The sequence below is a fragment of the Lineus longissimus genome, chromosome 4 (genome assembly GCF_910592395.1).
Source record: "Lineus longissimus chromosome 4, tnLinLong1.2, whole genome shotgun sequence".
NCBI lineage: Eukaryota > Metazoa > Nemertea > Pilidiophora > Heteronemertea > Lineidae > Lineus > Lineus longissimus.
Window position 1 is genome coordinate 52,148 of NC_088311.1, and position 15,947 is coordinate 68,094.

Below are 15,947 nucleotides of genomic sequence, written 5' to 3' on the forward strand. Positions count from 1 at the left end.
TAAGAGTATGTTGAAATGGTCGCTTCCGTGATTTCGGTGCAACCGTACCATTAACGTTACCATTAACGTTACCATTAACGTTACCATTAACGTAACCATTAACGTTACCATTAACGTTCTTACCCGTTTGAGCTAGCTAGTGTTCGACAAATACTGCATATCTGACGGTATACTTTAGTGACGATGGGCGAACTGGTGTCAAACCAAGAACCCCAATTCTCCTTTCGAATCGGTGGTTATTATCCCCAGGGCAATACAGCAACTAGTAGCCATTTGCTACTTCATATAACTAATAGAGGATATGATCGTACGACATTGCCACTTAGTTGTGTGTATCATCCACTGGCATTATGTGTACATTTATCAAGCATAGCCAGATGTGTTACATATTGAGTGCTTTCATGGTCAGCCGTGCCGTGTCTGGGTCATTTGTGCTCTTGCGCCATGGTTTGTTCCCTTTCCAAAGTGGGGTGACGTCATGTGCACGTGAGCTGAGCGGAAATGTCATTATTGTTTGGAACACCGCCCGTACAGGTCACGATCGGTTCTCCAATCGTACATCAGTTTCACAGTTCCTACATGGCGTTGGGGTAGTAGGCCTATACCTTTGGGTGAGTATATACCGATTCCGTGGTTTTACCCGCATTTAGACGACGGTAATCTCAAGACATTTTGTTTTCGAGATAGACCGTAGGCTTAGACCTTGCTACGTGCTCTGGGTCATTCCCCTGCTATGTGTCTGGGGAAGGAAACTAGACAGTAATCTTAGGGCAGTTCCTGCTTCTGTAGATAGGCTGTGAGACCTTGCTATGTGCTCTAGGTCGTCCCCCTGCTATGTGTCTGGGGAAGGAAGCTAGACAGTAATCTTAGGGCAGTGTTTCTGCTTCTAAAGATAGGCTGTGAGATCCTGCTATGTGCTCTGGGTAATCTTAGGGCAGTTTTCTGCTTCTGAAGATTATAAACTGTGTGAGACCTGACTTTGTGCTCGAGCTTATCCCTTGATATATGACTGGGAATTTAGTTGGTAATCTTGCGGCAGCAGCTGACTTAGTCGTAGGAGAGACTTTTCTGTGTGGTTTATTAGGCTGTTCGTGACAGATTCATTTAAGACAACGTTTTATGTCAGTTACTACGGCGAAGGATAGACTTTGAGTGTGAGACTCGATCGGACTCTTAGAGAAGTCTATATATCGTATGTTGAATCATGGACCTATAATATATAGGTCCATGGTTGAATTCACCATTGGCAGTGTGCCAGGGTTATCTCGAGCAGCATTTACGCGGTTTTTCTTCCTGTGAGGAGTACCATGTAGGTCCATGGTAGTACGGGGGGACAACGCTTGGGCTTGCAAAATCCAGACGATGGCCTTGCTATGCGTTACATTGTTCCACTAGTGGAGATTGAATAAGCGCCCAATTAATCCTTCGGGTAGATCGTTATCGATTGTTCAAATGACCAGTAATGGACAGAGTACTTTTATTCAGTCGGCATGTGCCAACAATTCATCGTGTAACCATGTTGTAATCAAGCTTGCCTCAGGCATGTCAGGTGTGAAAAGCTTAATAGAATTGATCAGCCAAAATGACAAAGGCCCAGGGCCAGACAATACCCGCCAGCACTAAATGGTTCCGATGCTTGTCCGAAATTACATGAATGTATCACGTGACCCGAACACGAGGTAATTTATACAACTTGGAGGCCCTCACATTCATAGCTCATTTTCACTCGGGGGTTCATTCCGCGAGATGCAGTCCTCAGGCTCGGATCGTACTGCTTCGGCCCACCCCTCTACACCGGCGGTATGGTTGAAGGAGGGACACTCCCTACGTGGCAGAGACATGTTCCCGGTCGCCGCGCGCTTAGTTCATCCGGACGAGGTGGATCCAGAGAATTTCGCCAGTCTGTCAAGAAGATACCCTCTTACATCGTATTCTTTCGACGACCTGGGCAGTGAATTCAAAAAGCTTACTGGGTATGACATTACGGTAAGTTGTGCTTGCCGGTTTCTAGTAAGTGGAGGACAGCTCGGGCATGGGTCATCCCCCCACCTGTAGGTATTCTGCCCACGGCCTTTAAAGCGCGACTTTTACTAGAATAAAAGTTTATGAGTAGGTCTCCAGCATAGCATATAATGTGTCTCTAGACTACCATGTAGAATATACCTCCACGGGGTATCTAGCCGGACTTCTGATTCTATGTTTCTTAAAATTTAAACGATTCAGTAAATTGATTTGCAGGCGGTCCTGGGCATGGCACAGATGGATGACAGCATTTGCAACCGAAGCCTAACAGTCCACCATGCAGTGCTACAGGCAAACTTGACAGGAGCCCCTGCGGGCCAAACCCTTCAGGCATGTCAGGCTAAGGAGAAAGGCCAGAAGAGGGTAAGCAACGTTTTCCTGCTTGGACGTTTGATTTTCGGGTTATATTTTGCATAGTTGAGAGGGGATTCCCTATAACTGCAAATTTGCTCGTTATTCCAATGATGTCCCAACCGAATCTTCATGCACTCTTTCCCCGGGGAGTATAAATTTGCTGTCACGTTCACTAAGGCATAATGAGGTCAGCTCCAAGCAGCGGGGAAGAAAAAAAAAAAAAAAAAAAAAGGCAGATTTATGGTAATATATGCCGTGGTAAAACACCTTTTCCTGGGGATATATTATTCTCCCAATCTATGAAGGACATGTCGGGCAGGGCCCCGAGCAGGATTCCTACTTATAATGTAATGTCAATACAAAACATCATTAGTAACTGATCTTTCTCTCGTTCCTTTAGAAAGCCCCAGAAGCCGCTGCAGGGGCACCCCCTAACGTGGAGCAGGGAGCTGACAATAACAATGTCCCGGCCCCTCACGCTGATAATGAGGATCCAGCAGTACGTCTAAAACTCCTAGAAGGGGAGGTCAAGCGCATAAGACAGACGCAAGAAGGCACATCAGTCCAAACAGCCCTCTCTCAGGTGAGAACCTTGGCTTTGCGGACCACAACCCCAAATGGCGTCCTCCTAGCCTCCCTCGAAAGCCTTTATGACACGGCTGTAGCCTCTGATCATACTGACAAGGAGCTGTACAAGATGGCTCTGAAGGTCAGTAGGGAGAACGATAAATCTGGTAACTTACATGGGCTTGTAACACGGCTTTTGGGTACTGAGGGTGCTAAGAAAGCCCAATCTGCAGTTGACGCCTGGAAGAAGTCTGTTAAAAAAGGGCCAGAAAGATGCCAAGGAGAAGCCTCAAGACAAAGATATTGATAAGGATAACGATCCCAAGAATAGTAAGGACAAGCCAAAAGAAAGCAGTGACGTTCTTATGCAACTTATACCTTTGTTGCTTCAAAATAATGGTGGTTCATCCTTTAGAGGTCGTGGCAGGGGCAGGGGCAGGGGATTCTCTAGGCTGTGTTACCTCTGTAGGTCATCTGAGCATTTTCTGGCCTCTTGCCCCCTAAATCTCCAATCGAAAGTCAAATCTGAGCATAAATAATTGGTTTCAATTCTGTCAAAAGAAGAAGTAATGTTGAAACAAATTTTGTAGTAAGCGCCTCTGGTTGTTGACTTCAAACGTCATCACTTCAAGTAAAACTATATAGTGCCTAATGTCTTGATACCACTGTGCCTCAGTTGGGAAAATTTTCAGTAAACTTTAAGGTAGTGTTTCGGTTGGATTTCTTTTTCCTGTTCTATGGGGTCACACTGAACCCCGGTGAGCGGGAGAGAGAGGTCGGACCCTGGCACTCGCTTTGGTGACCTTTCCTGGTTCTGAATTTCAGTCGAGGTTCCAACCCGACAGATGGGAACTCAACACCGGATTCGATCCTCTAAAAGCTACTTCCGAACGTAGGTCACCAAGGCGGACCGAGTGTCGGGGTTCGGTGCCCTCTCTCTCTCTTCGCCCACTGTGCTGTTACTAAAAGTTTGGGATGTCAAAGGTAAAAACTGGCAAGACTGTCTTGACTCACTCTCCCTAAGAGACCCTAATTCGTTCGTAGCGGGGCAGCTACACACAGAAAAGCAAAACTGGTCCATACTGCTCGATCAGGTTAATGATAAAGATTCTAAGTTGGTGGAAAAGTGGATTTTCAACGAAGTTGAAATAGTGGATTTCTTTCAACCTTTTAAGGGTTACTTCAAAGGGGAATTCTATGACTCAAAGCTTCCCCCGGCAATGGTCTTTCATAACGCGCCAAATTGTGCCCAACACAAAGAGGATATCGTGAGTCATCTAGAGGAAGGTTTGCGTAATGGTTCGCTTGAGCTAGTAGGAAAGGTTGGAGAAGTAGACCCCCCTCATCTTGTGATGCCTCTCCTGATGGTTGATGGCAAAAGGAAAAAGAGGCTCTGCCATAATGAGCAGTTTTTGAACTTATGGATGCGTCACATTCCGTTCTCTCTTGAGGGTCTCTCTCTCCTTCCTTCCCTACTGGATCAAGGGGATTTTATGGCGTCGTCTGACGAAAAATCAGCCTACTAAGGAGTTCGCTTATCTCCAGCTTCGCGAACCTAATTTGGGGTACAGTTTGCTGGATGGTACCTAGGTACACGGTTCTGCCATTTGGCTGGTCGGAATCGCCATACATCTACCAGACCATTGGGATGCAGGTTCCGTCATTCCTGCGTCTCCGTGGAATGATTACAACTCAGTACCTCGACGATAGATTCCTTGGCCCGTTGAAATCCATCATTGCATCTAAATTGAATCAGACCGGATGGTCCATTTATTTCAATGCAGCCATCCTTGACCTCTTGGGTTTCTTCATAGAACAGAATAAGTCCCTCTGGTTCCCTGTCTTAGCAATGATCCACCTTGGCCTTTGTATTCACTCTGATTTGAGACAGTTTAGCATCCCAGAGGCTAAACGGGAGAATTTCAAGATCTTACGGGAAACCATTTTAGAGTCGGAAGCTGTGCATGTCAAAACTATGGAAAAATTCATGGGCAAATGTATGTCTTTTAAGTTGTGTATCCCAGTCGCAAGGCTATACATCCGGATCATGGCTGCCAGCATTTCAAAGGCTTTGAAGTCAGGGTCCCCCATCAAAATTTGAGGGCGATCTTAGGGAAGAAATTCTCTTCTGGGGCTGCATCGATAACTTTGAACAGGGATCAACATTTTCCTGGCGGCATGTGATTCCCAGGGTAAAACTCCGGTTCATCACGTTGACTGTGAATTTATGACGGACCTGAAACCTCTTTGCGCATGCCCTCTACGTTTGGCTTATAACACAGTTGTAAGTAAAATCTCCCAGATGAAATCCATCTTCATAGCTTTGGGTAGATGCCGCCCCTGGGGTCAGATCCTTGGTAACCCGGCTATCTCCGAGGATATATCCATTTATCAGAAACAAGTCAAAGTGGAACAGAGCAAGGCTCATGTGACCTCCAAACAGGCCAAACCCATTTTCATATCGAAGCTAAGGTTGTTGGCGCTCTACTAAGAGCGTCACTTGGAATCAGAATCGGAATCTTCCGAATCATTTATCTTTGCTAGAGACCAGGCCCTATTCAAGCTTTTATTTTTTGGGGGCGACCGGTCCCACGATCTTGGACTGATGCTCTGTCAAGAACTGAAGGAACTCCCAAACCATGAGGGCTTCCTTATCAGGCACACCTGGGGTAAAACAGCCAGAATTGATAGGCCCAAGGTTTTCTCGGTTCTAAGGTGTCAGGACAAATCTTTATGCCTAGTGGAGGCTATAGAAAGGTATTTTTCTGTGGCAAAGTCCATTGGTATCAATCTTGGGTGTGGTTTCCTGTTCCGTCCAGTGTGGAAAGGCCAAGTGTTAAACAAGCCACTCTCATACGAAGCGATATACGCTAGACTTAAATTCTACTTGCGCTCCCTTGGTATTGACGAGGGGGAAACCCCTCACAGCTTCAGAGGAGGTTGCGCAATATCTCTTCACGCAGCCACAGGTGATGGGAGGGACCTAGGCGCCGTGATGCAACATATTGGCTGGGCTTCAGAGGCATCAGCTAAGCATTATACCAGGGCAGATTGCTCTAACCAGACCCGTTTGAATGCCAGGCTTATGCACAATCTAAATATTGTTTCTCAGGCTGAACAGGATTTTGTCAATGAGAGAAGTCTACCAAATGCCTTACCACGTTTGTAATTTCTCGAGTACAGGCCTGGGTATCCGGTGTCATGCAGTTATACAGGCTACCCACAGTCAAGATTAATACGGTCTCTGGAGCAGTAATTGCATGCAGTCTTCCCAGGCAGTCCAGTACATATATATATAGAGCAGTTGTAATTCTATTTTGTGTTAAAACCTATTTCGTAATAAAGCCAAAATATAGTTGATTTACTTGTTTCCTGTTTTTCTATGCTTTGTTTATATGTATGAGTTTGGGGATGAGTTTGGGATAAAACTCTGTATAAAACACGCATACCTGCTGGGCAGGGGTTAGCGTAGTCAGTCTGTGTGGGTGGAGATTCGCAACATCCCCCAATCTTATCAGCATAACATGCATGTGATGGCGCACCACTTGGAATAGGTATATTTCCAAAGTGGGGTGACGTCATGTGCACGTGAGCTGAGCGGAAATGTCATTATTGTTTGGAACACGACAGGGACAGATGTGACGAACGGATGTCGGAGAGGAACAAACTGTGCTCCAGATGAGGGATTCTATTCCAAGGACAGTGTGATCTTACCCAACCCGCCCTCCCTTGTCTGCTTGGGACTCAAGTGCGCTCTCTCTGCATGTTGTGCAAGTTGCGATTCGCAACATCCCCCAATCTTATCAGCATAACATGCATGTGATGGCGCACCACTTGGAATAGGTATAATTCCGCTCCTTTCCTGTTTCGGCCCTTATTCCCATTTCGCCCCTACTCATTTAGACCATGTCACAGGCATGTATGTTTGGGGCTCCAGCACAAAAGCTACTGGGCCGCGGATTGATCAAGTTTTCACAGAGGCCTACCATACTCCCCGAATAATGCGTATCAACCGATGACGTCACCTGCGTACATGCATAGGCCTAATAGGCGGCGCAACTGGTGAAACCGATTGAAGTCGCATTTGAATTCGCATTGAGTGTGATCATGTTAATACGAATTGAATCGTATTGAACCTGTTGCCTTAACACAGTATCTTGATACATTTCAACTTATAATCCGCTGCAGTTCCCCTCTTTATAGGTTACATGTAAAGTTTAGCTCCTTTGAGAAGTCCTTGTAAGAAGGGTGTCTGGAATTACAAGAAAATTAAGACCCACCACCAAATAAAACAAGTATAATCTCTTATGTGGCCTAATGGAAAAAAGGGGCTTAATGGGAAGGGGCGATGTGGGAAAGGGGCAAAATGGAAACGGAGCGAATTGGGAATAATTTAGGGGCGAAGTGGGAAGGGGCGAAATGGGAAGACACGCTCCAGCATGGCAGGTGATGACGTCACGTGAAACCACTCTATTGTCTATCTACACGTCACTGGATCATTACAGGAGAGCAAACATTGAATACGATTGAAACAGAGCTGTAGCCTATGTTGCAGATTATTTGATGAAGAAAACCCGGTCCTACCCGATTCGATAAAACCTTTTGACTTGGAGGCATTACTTATGATCCGATCAGGCCATAAAGCTATACAGAGTATTATACACGGCGTTCTTTCGTTTGTTGTATTCGACAAATATTTGTGGCCCCTTTACTCTGCTTTATGGAGATTTACAGAGTTATTAGCGAAGTGGTATCGCCGTTTTGTCGTTTACAGTGTTGAATGAACCCATGGCCTGATCCATGCGTGAGTTGTAGTGAGATTACCGCCACTCGAGGTATAAACGAAGGAAACTTGGCTACGGGGGCTATCTGGAAGTCAGAGTGCCGATAACGGCGAAGACATTATTCCTCAAAAGATTTCCTCTCCAATGTATCATCGGAGAGCCTTCTGTACTTAATATACAAGAATAACAGGCCTGCTCCCTTTGCCTTACCCGTGTATTATGGGACACTATAGACTCGACTAGGGTCACAAAACACGCCATGATGTAAGCTTGGCCTTTGTGTTGGCCATATTCTATGACAGAGATCGAACCTGCCGACTTCGACCACGTGACCATGTGTTTAATTTCCAGGTGACCGGCGATCTTTTGTTGTGAGTTGTACTATTCTATCGTAATCAGCAATATTAGTTTACCGTTTTCGAATGCTTTGTAAATGGAACGCTTTATCAATGAAGTAGATTAGTTGGAAGCACGTTATGGGAGTGATTCAATGCTGCTGACATGCCGTCTCGTTGCTTTAGAAGTTTGAAACTGTAAGACAATCAGTGTTCTGTTTCTGTCAGCAACAATCTCAAAGGAACCTTTCGTCATATCATCGCCGAGTTCAATCGAGCAAAGGATACGATCATATACTTTGCATTATAATCACTTTGAACAGATGACCAAAAATACCACAAGATTAATAATTCTACCAATTGGGTCAACTCATTCTCGGTGTTTCAAACGATTGAACTTTTATCCATATCACCAGACTTGGGGAATAGAAGGTTACATGCATAGCTTTCAAATACACCAAATAAATCACTTCCCCACTGGCATTCATAACGTTCGCTCCTTCATTATATGCAATCTCTTGTAATTGCCCAGCGTACATGTTCGGCTCTGCTATGCCCTAACAGTATCCCATAAATATTCTCAAATAACGTTGCAAACTTAATTTTCACAAAAATGGCAATTGACCACCTTGATGACTGTATTTCCATTGGCGTACAATGTAGGCATTGTCCTCTCTGGATCAGTTGAGGTGTTACCATCGTTGCTCGATCCGGGTATTTCCCGCGGTCTAGCGGCGAGGGGACAACTTGGCATTAGCCACCAACTATTCTGAACGCCCGGTTGCACAAGTAAATTGCATCGTTTTTCACAGTTTGTTTTAGATGTGAAGGAACAAAGTGCATATGGGTGAATTTACTGTACTAGTGTCGTATTACTTGGTAGGTGTATCTTGGCAATGTTAACCAAGGGCTAAGGTATACCTGGTATGTTTCTTGAGCGATATGTTGAAGATAAGTGGGAGTCGTTGGTTCAAAGTAGCTGGTACATGTACTCTTCTTTACGACAACATGACTTAGAAAATAATAGGCAATTCAAACTGTGCCCAGAGGAGAGGATTCTTTGTGAGGTCGAATCTTATGCATGCAAGTCAGAAACAGCGCTTGCAACTTTAGTTTCTCAGAGAGCGGTCACCAACAGACATCACCACCTCCGAACATTCCTGACTTCTACCAAACATGGAATGGATGAGTAGAGTATGATAGTGGGTGTTCCCACTGACATCTTGACGTCTTGTTGCCAAAAGAGATACCATCATGTATTAGGATACTGGAGTTGATTTTAATTTAGCTCTGTCCACTCAGGGCGATTTCAGGGCTTACACATTTCGTTTTTTACAAGGTTGACAATCACCGCGACTATTCTCAACACGGTTCTGAACCATTTCCTCTGAGGCAAAGATGGTGACTCAGGGTTGGTACTCCTCAACTATTCGGCATCACCATTGACTCCAGCTACCTAACGTTTCCACTTCTTTATGGAGATGGAGAATTAGAAAATGTCCCCCTCAAAAAAGTGTGCGGACCTTGAATTTTTTCAAGTGGAACCTTTCAACACTCGGTGGAAATACAACCGGGCTCTGATTCGTTAAGAATTAACTGATTAATCATCATGGTTTGGTTATGGCATTGTTCAAATTAATCCATTATTAACACTGTATCAATAGTATGCCAAAGATTAATACAAGATGGTGATTGAAGGGTGGCCAACACCAAGTTAGCCTCATTTATGCTCATTGATGATTACCACCAATAAAGACAGCCATTGGCAGTATTAGTATCATTTAGTTTATTTACTGGTTACAAATCTATTATTCCTCATTGCAAGGAGAGAAAGTAAACGACAGCAGGCTTCGATACCATTGTATACGATAAGGAAGGCTCCTCATGAAGCCATGCTGAATCTAGATGGTGTCACCAGGAAGGCTCTTCATGAAGCTATGCTGAATCTAGATGGTGTCATCAGGAAGGCTCTTCATGAAGCTATGCTGAATCTAGATGGTGTCATCAGGAAGGCTCTTCATGGAGCTATGCTGAATCTAGATGGTGTCACCAGGAAGGCTCTTCATGGAGCTAAGCTGAATCTAGATGGTGTCATCAGGAAGGCTCTTCATGGAGCTATGCTGAATCTAGATGGTGTCACCAGGAAGGCTCTTTATGGAGCTAAGCTGAATCTAGATGGTGTCACCAGGAAGGCTCTTCATGGAGCTATGCTGAATCTAGATGGTGTCACCAGGAAAGCTCTTCATGGAGCTATGCTGAATCTAGATGGTGTCATCAGGAAAGCTCTTTATGGAGCTAAGCTGAATCTAGATGGTGTCACCAGGAAGGCTCTTCATGGAGCTATGCTGAATCTAGATGGTGTCACCAGGAAGGCTCTTCATGGAGCTATGCTGAATCTAGATGGCGTCATCAGGAAGGCTCTTCATGGAGCTATGCTGAATCTAGATGGTGTCATCAGGAAGGCTCTTCATGGAGCTGAGCTGAATCTAGATGGTGTCATCAGGAAGGCTCTTCATGGAGCTATGCTGAATCTAGATGGCGTCATCAGGAAGGCTCTTCATGGAGCTATGCTGAATCTAGATGGTGTCATCAGGAAGGCTCTTCATGAAGCTATGCTGAATCTAGATGGTGTCATCAGGAAGGCTCTTCATGGAGCTATGCTGAATCTAGATGGTGTCATCAGGAAGGCTCTTTATGGAGCTAAGCTGAATCTAGATGGTGTCACCAGGAAGGCTCTTCATGGAGCTAAGCTGAATCTAGATGGTGTCACCAGGAAGGCTCTTTATGGAGCTATGGCTGAATCTAGATGATGTCACCAGGAAGGCTCTTCATGGAGCTAAGCTGAATCTAGATGGTGTTACCAGGAAGGCTCTTCATGGAGCTATGCTGAATCTAGATGGTGTCATCAGGAAGGCTCTTCATGGAGCTATGCTGAATCTAGATGATGTTACCAGGAAGGCTCTTCATGGAGCTAAGCTGAATCTAGATGATGTTACCAGGAAGGCTCTTCATGGAGCTAAGCTGAATCTAGATGATGTTACCAGGAAGGCTCTTCATGGAGCTATGCTGAATCTAGATGATGTTACCGGGAAGTTTCTTTGTGAAGCAATGCTGAATCTAGATGATGTTACCGGGAAGTTTCTTTGTGAAGCAATGCTGAATCTAGATGATGTTACTAAAAAGGGTCTTTATCAAGCAATACCGAATCTACATCCATCAGCTTGCTTCTGCTAAACACATGGGCGAGATGGTGATGCCATAGACAGACCCTCAAACTTTTATCAGATACAATACTTTGTGCTACACCCTGTAGTCATTGAATAATGTCATGGTATCATGAGTACACATCATGGCCGCAATATACATAAGTAAACAATAATACGCATCAGGTGGTTAAGTCAAAAAATCTTCTCTTTCCAGGAAAGTAGTCAATACTCACGCCAACTATCTGCACTTCCTTTCTTATCCTTTGCCATTGTGTAATCCCTTCAGTTACTAACAGTACTCCTCTTAACTCCTTTCCACAAATGCACTGAGCTATTCCTCCAAGGTGGTTGCCCAGTCCTTTATGGAACAACAAATGCACAACTAGCACATATAGCGCGTAGATAAGATGGATACTCCTGCTAGAGCGATAGAAAGTCGATCGAACGCATTTCTAATGGTGAAATAAACTGCTTGTATATGAGAGTGCGAACGATTAGCAATCCCTTGCCACCTGAACTTGTCGAAGGCACGTTTAGTGAGCTACCGAATGGTAACGAGTAACCAACTCGGAAACTACAGAGAGCGAAGACTTTCAACAACCTGCTACTGTTCCACATAAATGCCCGTTCCTTTTGCGCGTAGGCCTACTCTGAGCGTCCATCCAGTGATCAATAGGGCTAGTTTGGACGGTTGTAGACCACAAGTCTTAATAAACGTGAATAACGAGTTGCAACAAGTAACAAGGCGCTAATAACAGCCGTATGCGCTCTCAACCGAGCAATATCTGCCTGATCTATATGTACAATACTGTGCCGTCGATAGCGACTAACAAAGGCAGTATGTATTTCCAATAATACGCTGAATTAATAGACAAGCTCTCGAGGAAATGATGGACAGTGAAGGCCTATAGCGACAATTCTTGTCGCGTGAGGGGTGACAGGGGGAAGTGCACACATCAAACTGTTGCGGCAAATGATGTTGTTGAAGATCCTCAAACGGAGGCGAGAAACTGAGGTTGCATGTGATCAGACTGGACCAACCGACACCTCTGCAGAAAAACGTTTACCGAATGTGAAATAAGGTTTAAAATAGGGTTGTCCCTTATTTCATTGTGATCGTTAAATGGATCAACAGATCGTAACACTTATCACAGCCAGGTCACGGCCAACACATGTTGGTCAACCTGAGGTCTCGGACCGCAAAGTGTAAGATAGCCAAGTAGGAGAGAGGTATAAAGACACAGTTATATTGCCTTCCGATAAGATACTCATGAATCTGTTGGTATAAAACGCCAAGCCATGCATGTTTCCTAACACTCTAGCAACCTCACCAGTCATGCCAGTCCCCAGATAGGCGACCCTTTAAACCCTTGATGACGTCAATACGGCTTGTTGACATCGTTGCAAGTCTGAAACCCTGATGTTTGGTCCCCTGATCCTGACGGATGTGTTCTTTAATCTCCTTGGCTTCAATTGATTTGTGAGGCTTGGTGAGAGAGGTGCGGAGATCAGTCAGTCTCGTGTTCGGTGGGAGTAAATCAAGCTATGATTTCATCAACCATGTAATACTGCAAGAATAGAATCCTGGATCGGTATGATTGATGGGGGGGGGGGGGGATCAACGTCACACAAACACAATCAGGTGGTGATTGATATGAGACGCTATTTTTGTAAAGCTCACAGTCAATCGCTATAACTCTGGCGAGCACAAGGTTTTTCTCTAAAAGATGCGTCCAATGCTCGGCTTCAAAAAAGGGTTGCCTTCTATAAGGAGTCACGTCCAAGGACTGGGTCTCGAGACAGATACAGGCCGAACCTGAAACAAGATCAACAAAGTTTGCCGAGAAAAGCAGTTTGCAGAACTGACAACAGTTGAAATGATGCCTGCCGCATGAGCATGGTTCGTCGTGTAAAAAGTAAAGCACCTTTAATATTCAGATAATGGCGGCATATAACCCTTAGATGATATCATAAAGAAGTAAACCTGTGTTCATTTCCTTATGATGACGGTGATGCTATTGCAAGTACATATACACTTGTTCTGTCTTTGCTTTGGCTTTCTTTCCATCGTAGAGGACAGTGTGCTTGATTCTGCGATGAGTGTTTTCAGGAGAAACGTCACTGATGCCGACAGTGATTGCTTAACCTCCATGGACATCAGCAGCTTGGCCTGGCCTATCATTCATATGTCAGTGCACGCCTCAGGTGATTTCAGTTAAACAAAATTGCTTGATAAAATATCATGTGACCTAATAAAACTCGATCAATAATCTGTTTATTTCTCATTTCCTCTTTGATACGATATTCGACCAATCGCAACAAGATTCCAACATTAAAAAAAAAACAGGAATTCAGCATGACTTTCATGCAAGTCAAATATATATACTCCGAACTTTTCATTTCAGGTCGAATGTGATAACCTTATTATTCTGAAATCAATCGATGGCTGTTTCATGTATTGATTACATTTTATACCAAGCACATTTCAAAGGTTTCTTGTTGGAAACACGTCTATTAACCCTTACAGGAAATTACCAAAGACAGTAAACAGCTTGATGCTGCATCGTACCTTCAATGGGAGTTATCGCGAAGTACCAGTATCCAGCAGTGTTTGGTTTGGTTGACGTACACCATCTTTGCTTCCACGTTCATACGATTTGTTACATCACTTACGGTACCGATGTCATAAGAGATTTTTTCGGTTAATAGATGTTGCCATTAACAACGCACTACTCACACCACTGTACATGTAGCATAGGTTAGTAATTCCACTATTGGAAGGTTTTCGCCGATGAGCACGGAGCGAGCTGCACAGTAAGTTCTAGGAGGTCGTCTTTCTGATATTCTAAAAACAGTTGTTCATCAGGCGCATATTGTGATGGAGAATTAAAGGTGATACGCCCTAATCCGAGCCTTGTGTCTTGTCCATCTATTCGAGATGACGTCATTGCGTAACCCGACGCCGTATGTACTGGATGATAAATAACGCGTCATTCTTACAAGGGTTGCATTGTATGAAGCACAATGACTCCGCAAAGTTTTGTTTTCGATCAGATACCCCGCAATCCTCCATTTCAAAATGGCAGCGAAATAATGGTATCTTTAATTGCCCAGTCCCTTATGAAGCCCCATCACATTTACCAAATACCCGCCCATAGATATTCAGTTGTCTGTTGACAAATAACTTTAAGAAACGGACTGACAGCCATCATATTGACATATTCATGAAAAAATACTCGCCAAATTCTCTGCGGGTTGTTCTTATAGACAGTGATTGAAAATCCTCCATTGTACACTAACAGTAACTGGGACATCTTTTCACGGGTCATTTTTAATGGTTAAGACTTCTGACAATGTAAATTATGGACAACTAGTATGAATACAGTTGTTAACATAGAGATTTCCAGGTATTAGTAAAGGACCATTGATACACTGCTAATCACTTTCTTCAACACATGTGGCCATTAAGATAGATACAGACAGACTAATTTGAGATTACCGCGTAAAAGGCATGAAACACAGGCTGTAAGGTCACAGATCGGAACCATAGTGCCGAACCAAACCGGTGTAGAAGTTAACAATGTCCTAGGGTAGAACGTCAGTGGAAAAAAGGATTCTTCGATTTCTGAGCTATTGACCGTATAGAGGTAAGGCCGCTATAGAACCTTATACCATAATCCGTCAGAATACAATCAAGCCGGACACTTTTCCCAGGGGAAACTTTCTACTTCTGAGCGGTGCAGTTCTAATCAAGCACGATTCATAACTAAACCGGATCTACTCGAACGTAGGTTACGCACTATTGCTCTGACCTAGGGCGGATGATTCAGTGTGCGAACACCACATCAGTGTCACTGCAGCTTTGGGTAATGAAGGCAAGATATCATAAACCAGCTGGTCACCTGCAGATCAGCTGACACCTTCGATGAGAGACCCAATCACTCAGCGGGAAAAAGGTGACTCCCTGATACTCCGAACCTGCAACGCTATCATACTACACATGTGTAAACCAAGAAGAAGGGCACATCATGTATACGACACATGGATGTCGAGCTCTATTCATTATCGTAATGTGAATGAGAACGTCATGCTATAAATACAAGGATTCTGCAAAGCGGATAAAGCTATAATCTCTCGAGAATAATCAATCTAATCTGTATATCTTTGGAAGAAACTGATATAGGAAAGTTAATGAGAACAGTCTTATTCGATGACATAGTCAAACCTTCAATTAACAAAAATCGTTGCATAGCGATCCGATGCAAATCTTTGGATGACATATAGTTTTCCACAGATGTAGATGGCAGAGTCACACACTGCACCTATTCAGATGACGTTGTACCGTGTTAGCAGAAGTTGACTATTTTCCATCATTGAACGCAAGAATTGCCAACAATCGGGTTACCTTTTCGCGTCTTCGACCAGGGACATGCATATGTGAACACCAAGCTCCACAGTCTGTGCTGCCTGGGATCGCTGCGAGAGAGAATTTGTGAGAGGACGACCAAGGACTTGAGTGAACACCAAGTTACAGTCTACTCAGCCTTGGGTCGCTGAGAGAGAGAATCTGTGAGAGGACGACCAAGGACTTGAGTGAACACCAAGTTACAGTCTACTCAGCCTTGGGTCGCTGAGAGAGAGAATCTGTGAGAGGACGACCAAGGACTTGAGTGAACACC

General features: G+C 44.3%; 2 protein-coding genes across 9 annotated transcripts in view; one reads left to right on the forward strand and one right to left on the reverse strand.

Moving 5' to 3' along the window:
* Nucleotides 1-15,947, reverse strand: part of LOC135485924 (cAMP-dependent protein kinase catalytic subunit beta) — a 50,058-nt gene that overhangs the window by 31,291 nt on the left and 2,820 nt on the right. The window lies entirely within an intron of this gene.
* LOC135487250 (uncharacterized) lies at nt 1,333-6,303 on the forward strand. Of its 3 annotated transcripts, none has more exons than XM_064770774.1 (4): nt 1,333-1,986; nt 2,239-2,385; nt 2,777-3,085; nt 3,769-6,303. In XM_064770774.1, the coding sequence occupies exons 1-4, from the start codon at nt 1,747-1,749 to the stop codon at nt 3,907-3,909; spliced, it is 837 nt and encodes a 278-aa protein (XP_064626844.1). In that variant the 5' UTR covers nt 1,333-1,746; the 3' UTR covers nt 3,910-6,303. The 3 variants fall into 3 exon arrangements, with proteins under 3 accessions (XP_064626844.1, XP_064626845.1, XP_064626843.1); XM_064770775.1 differs by having other exon boundaries at nt 2,777-2,959; XM_064770773.1 differs by lacking the exon at nt 3,769-6,303 and having other exon boundaries at nt 2,777-3,722.

Coding starts and splice junctions, on each gene's coding strand:
- LOC135487250 (XM_064770773.1), top strand. CDS start 1,747: ATGCAGTCCTCAGGCTCGGATCGTACTGCTTCGGCCCACCCCTCTACA. Junction 1,987..2,238: donor TTACTGGGTATGACATTACG/GTAAGTTGTGCT, acceptor ATTGATTTGCAG/GCGGTCCTGGGCATGGCACA. Junction 2,386..2,776: donor AGGAGAAAGGCCAGAAGAGG/GTAAGCAACGTT, acceptor TCGTTCCTTTAG/AAAGCCCCAGAAGCCGCTGC.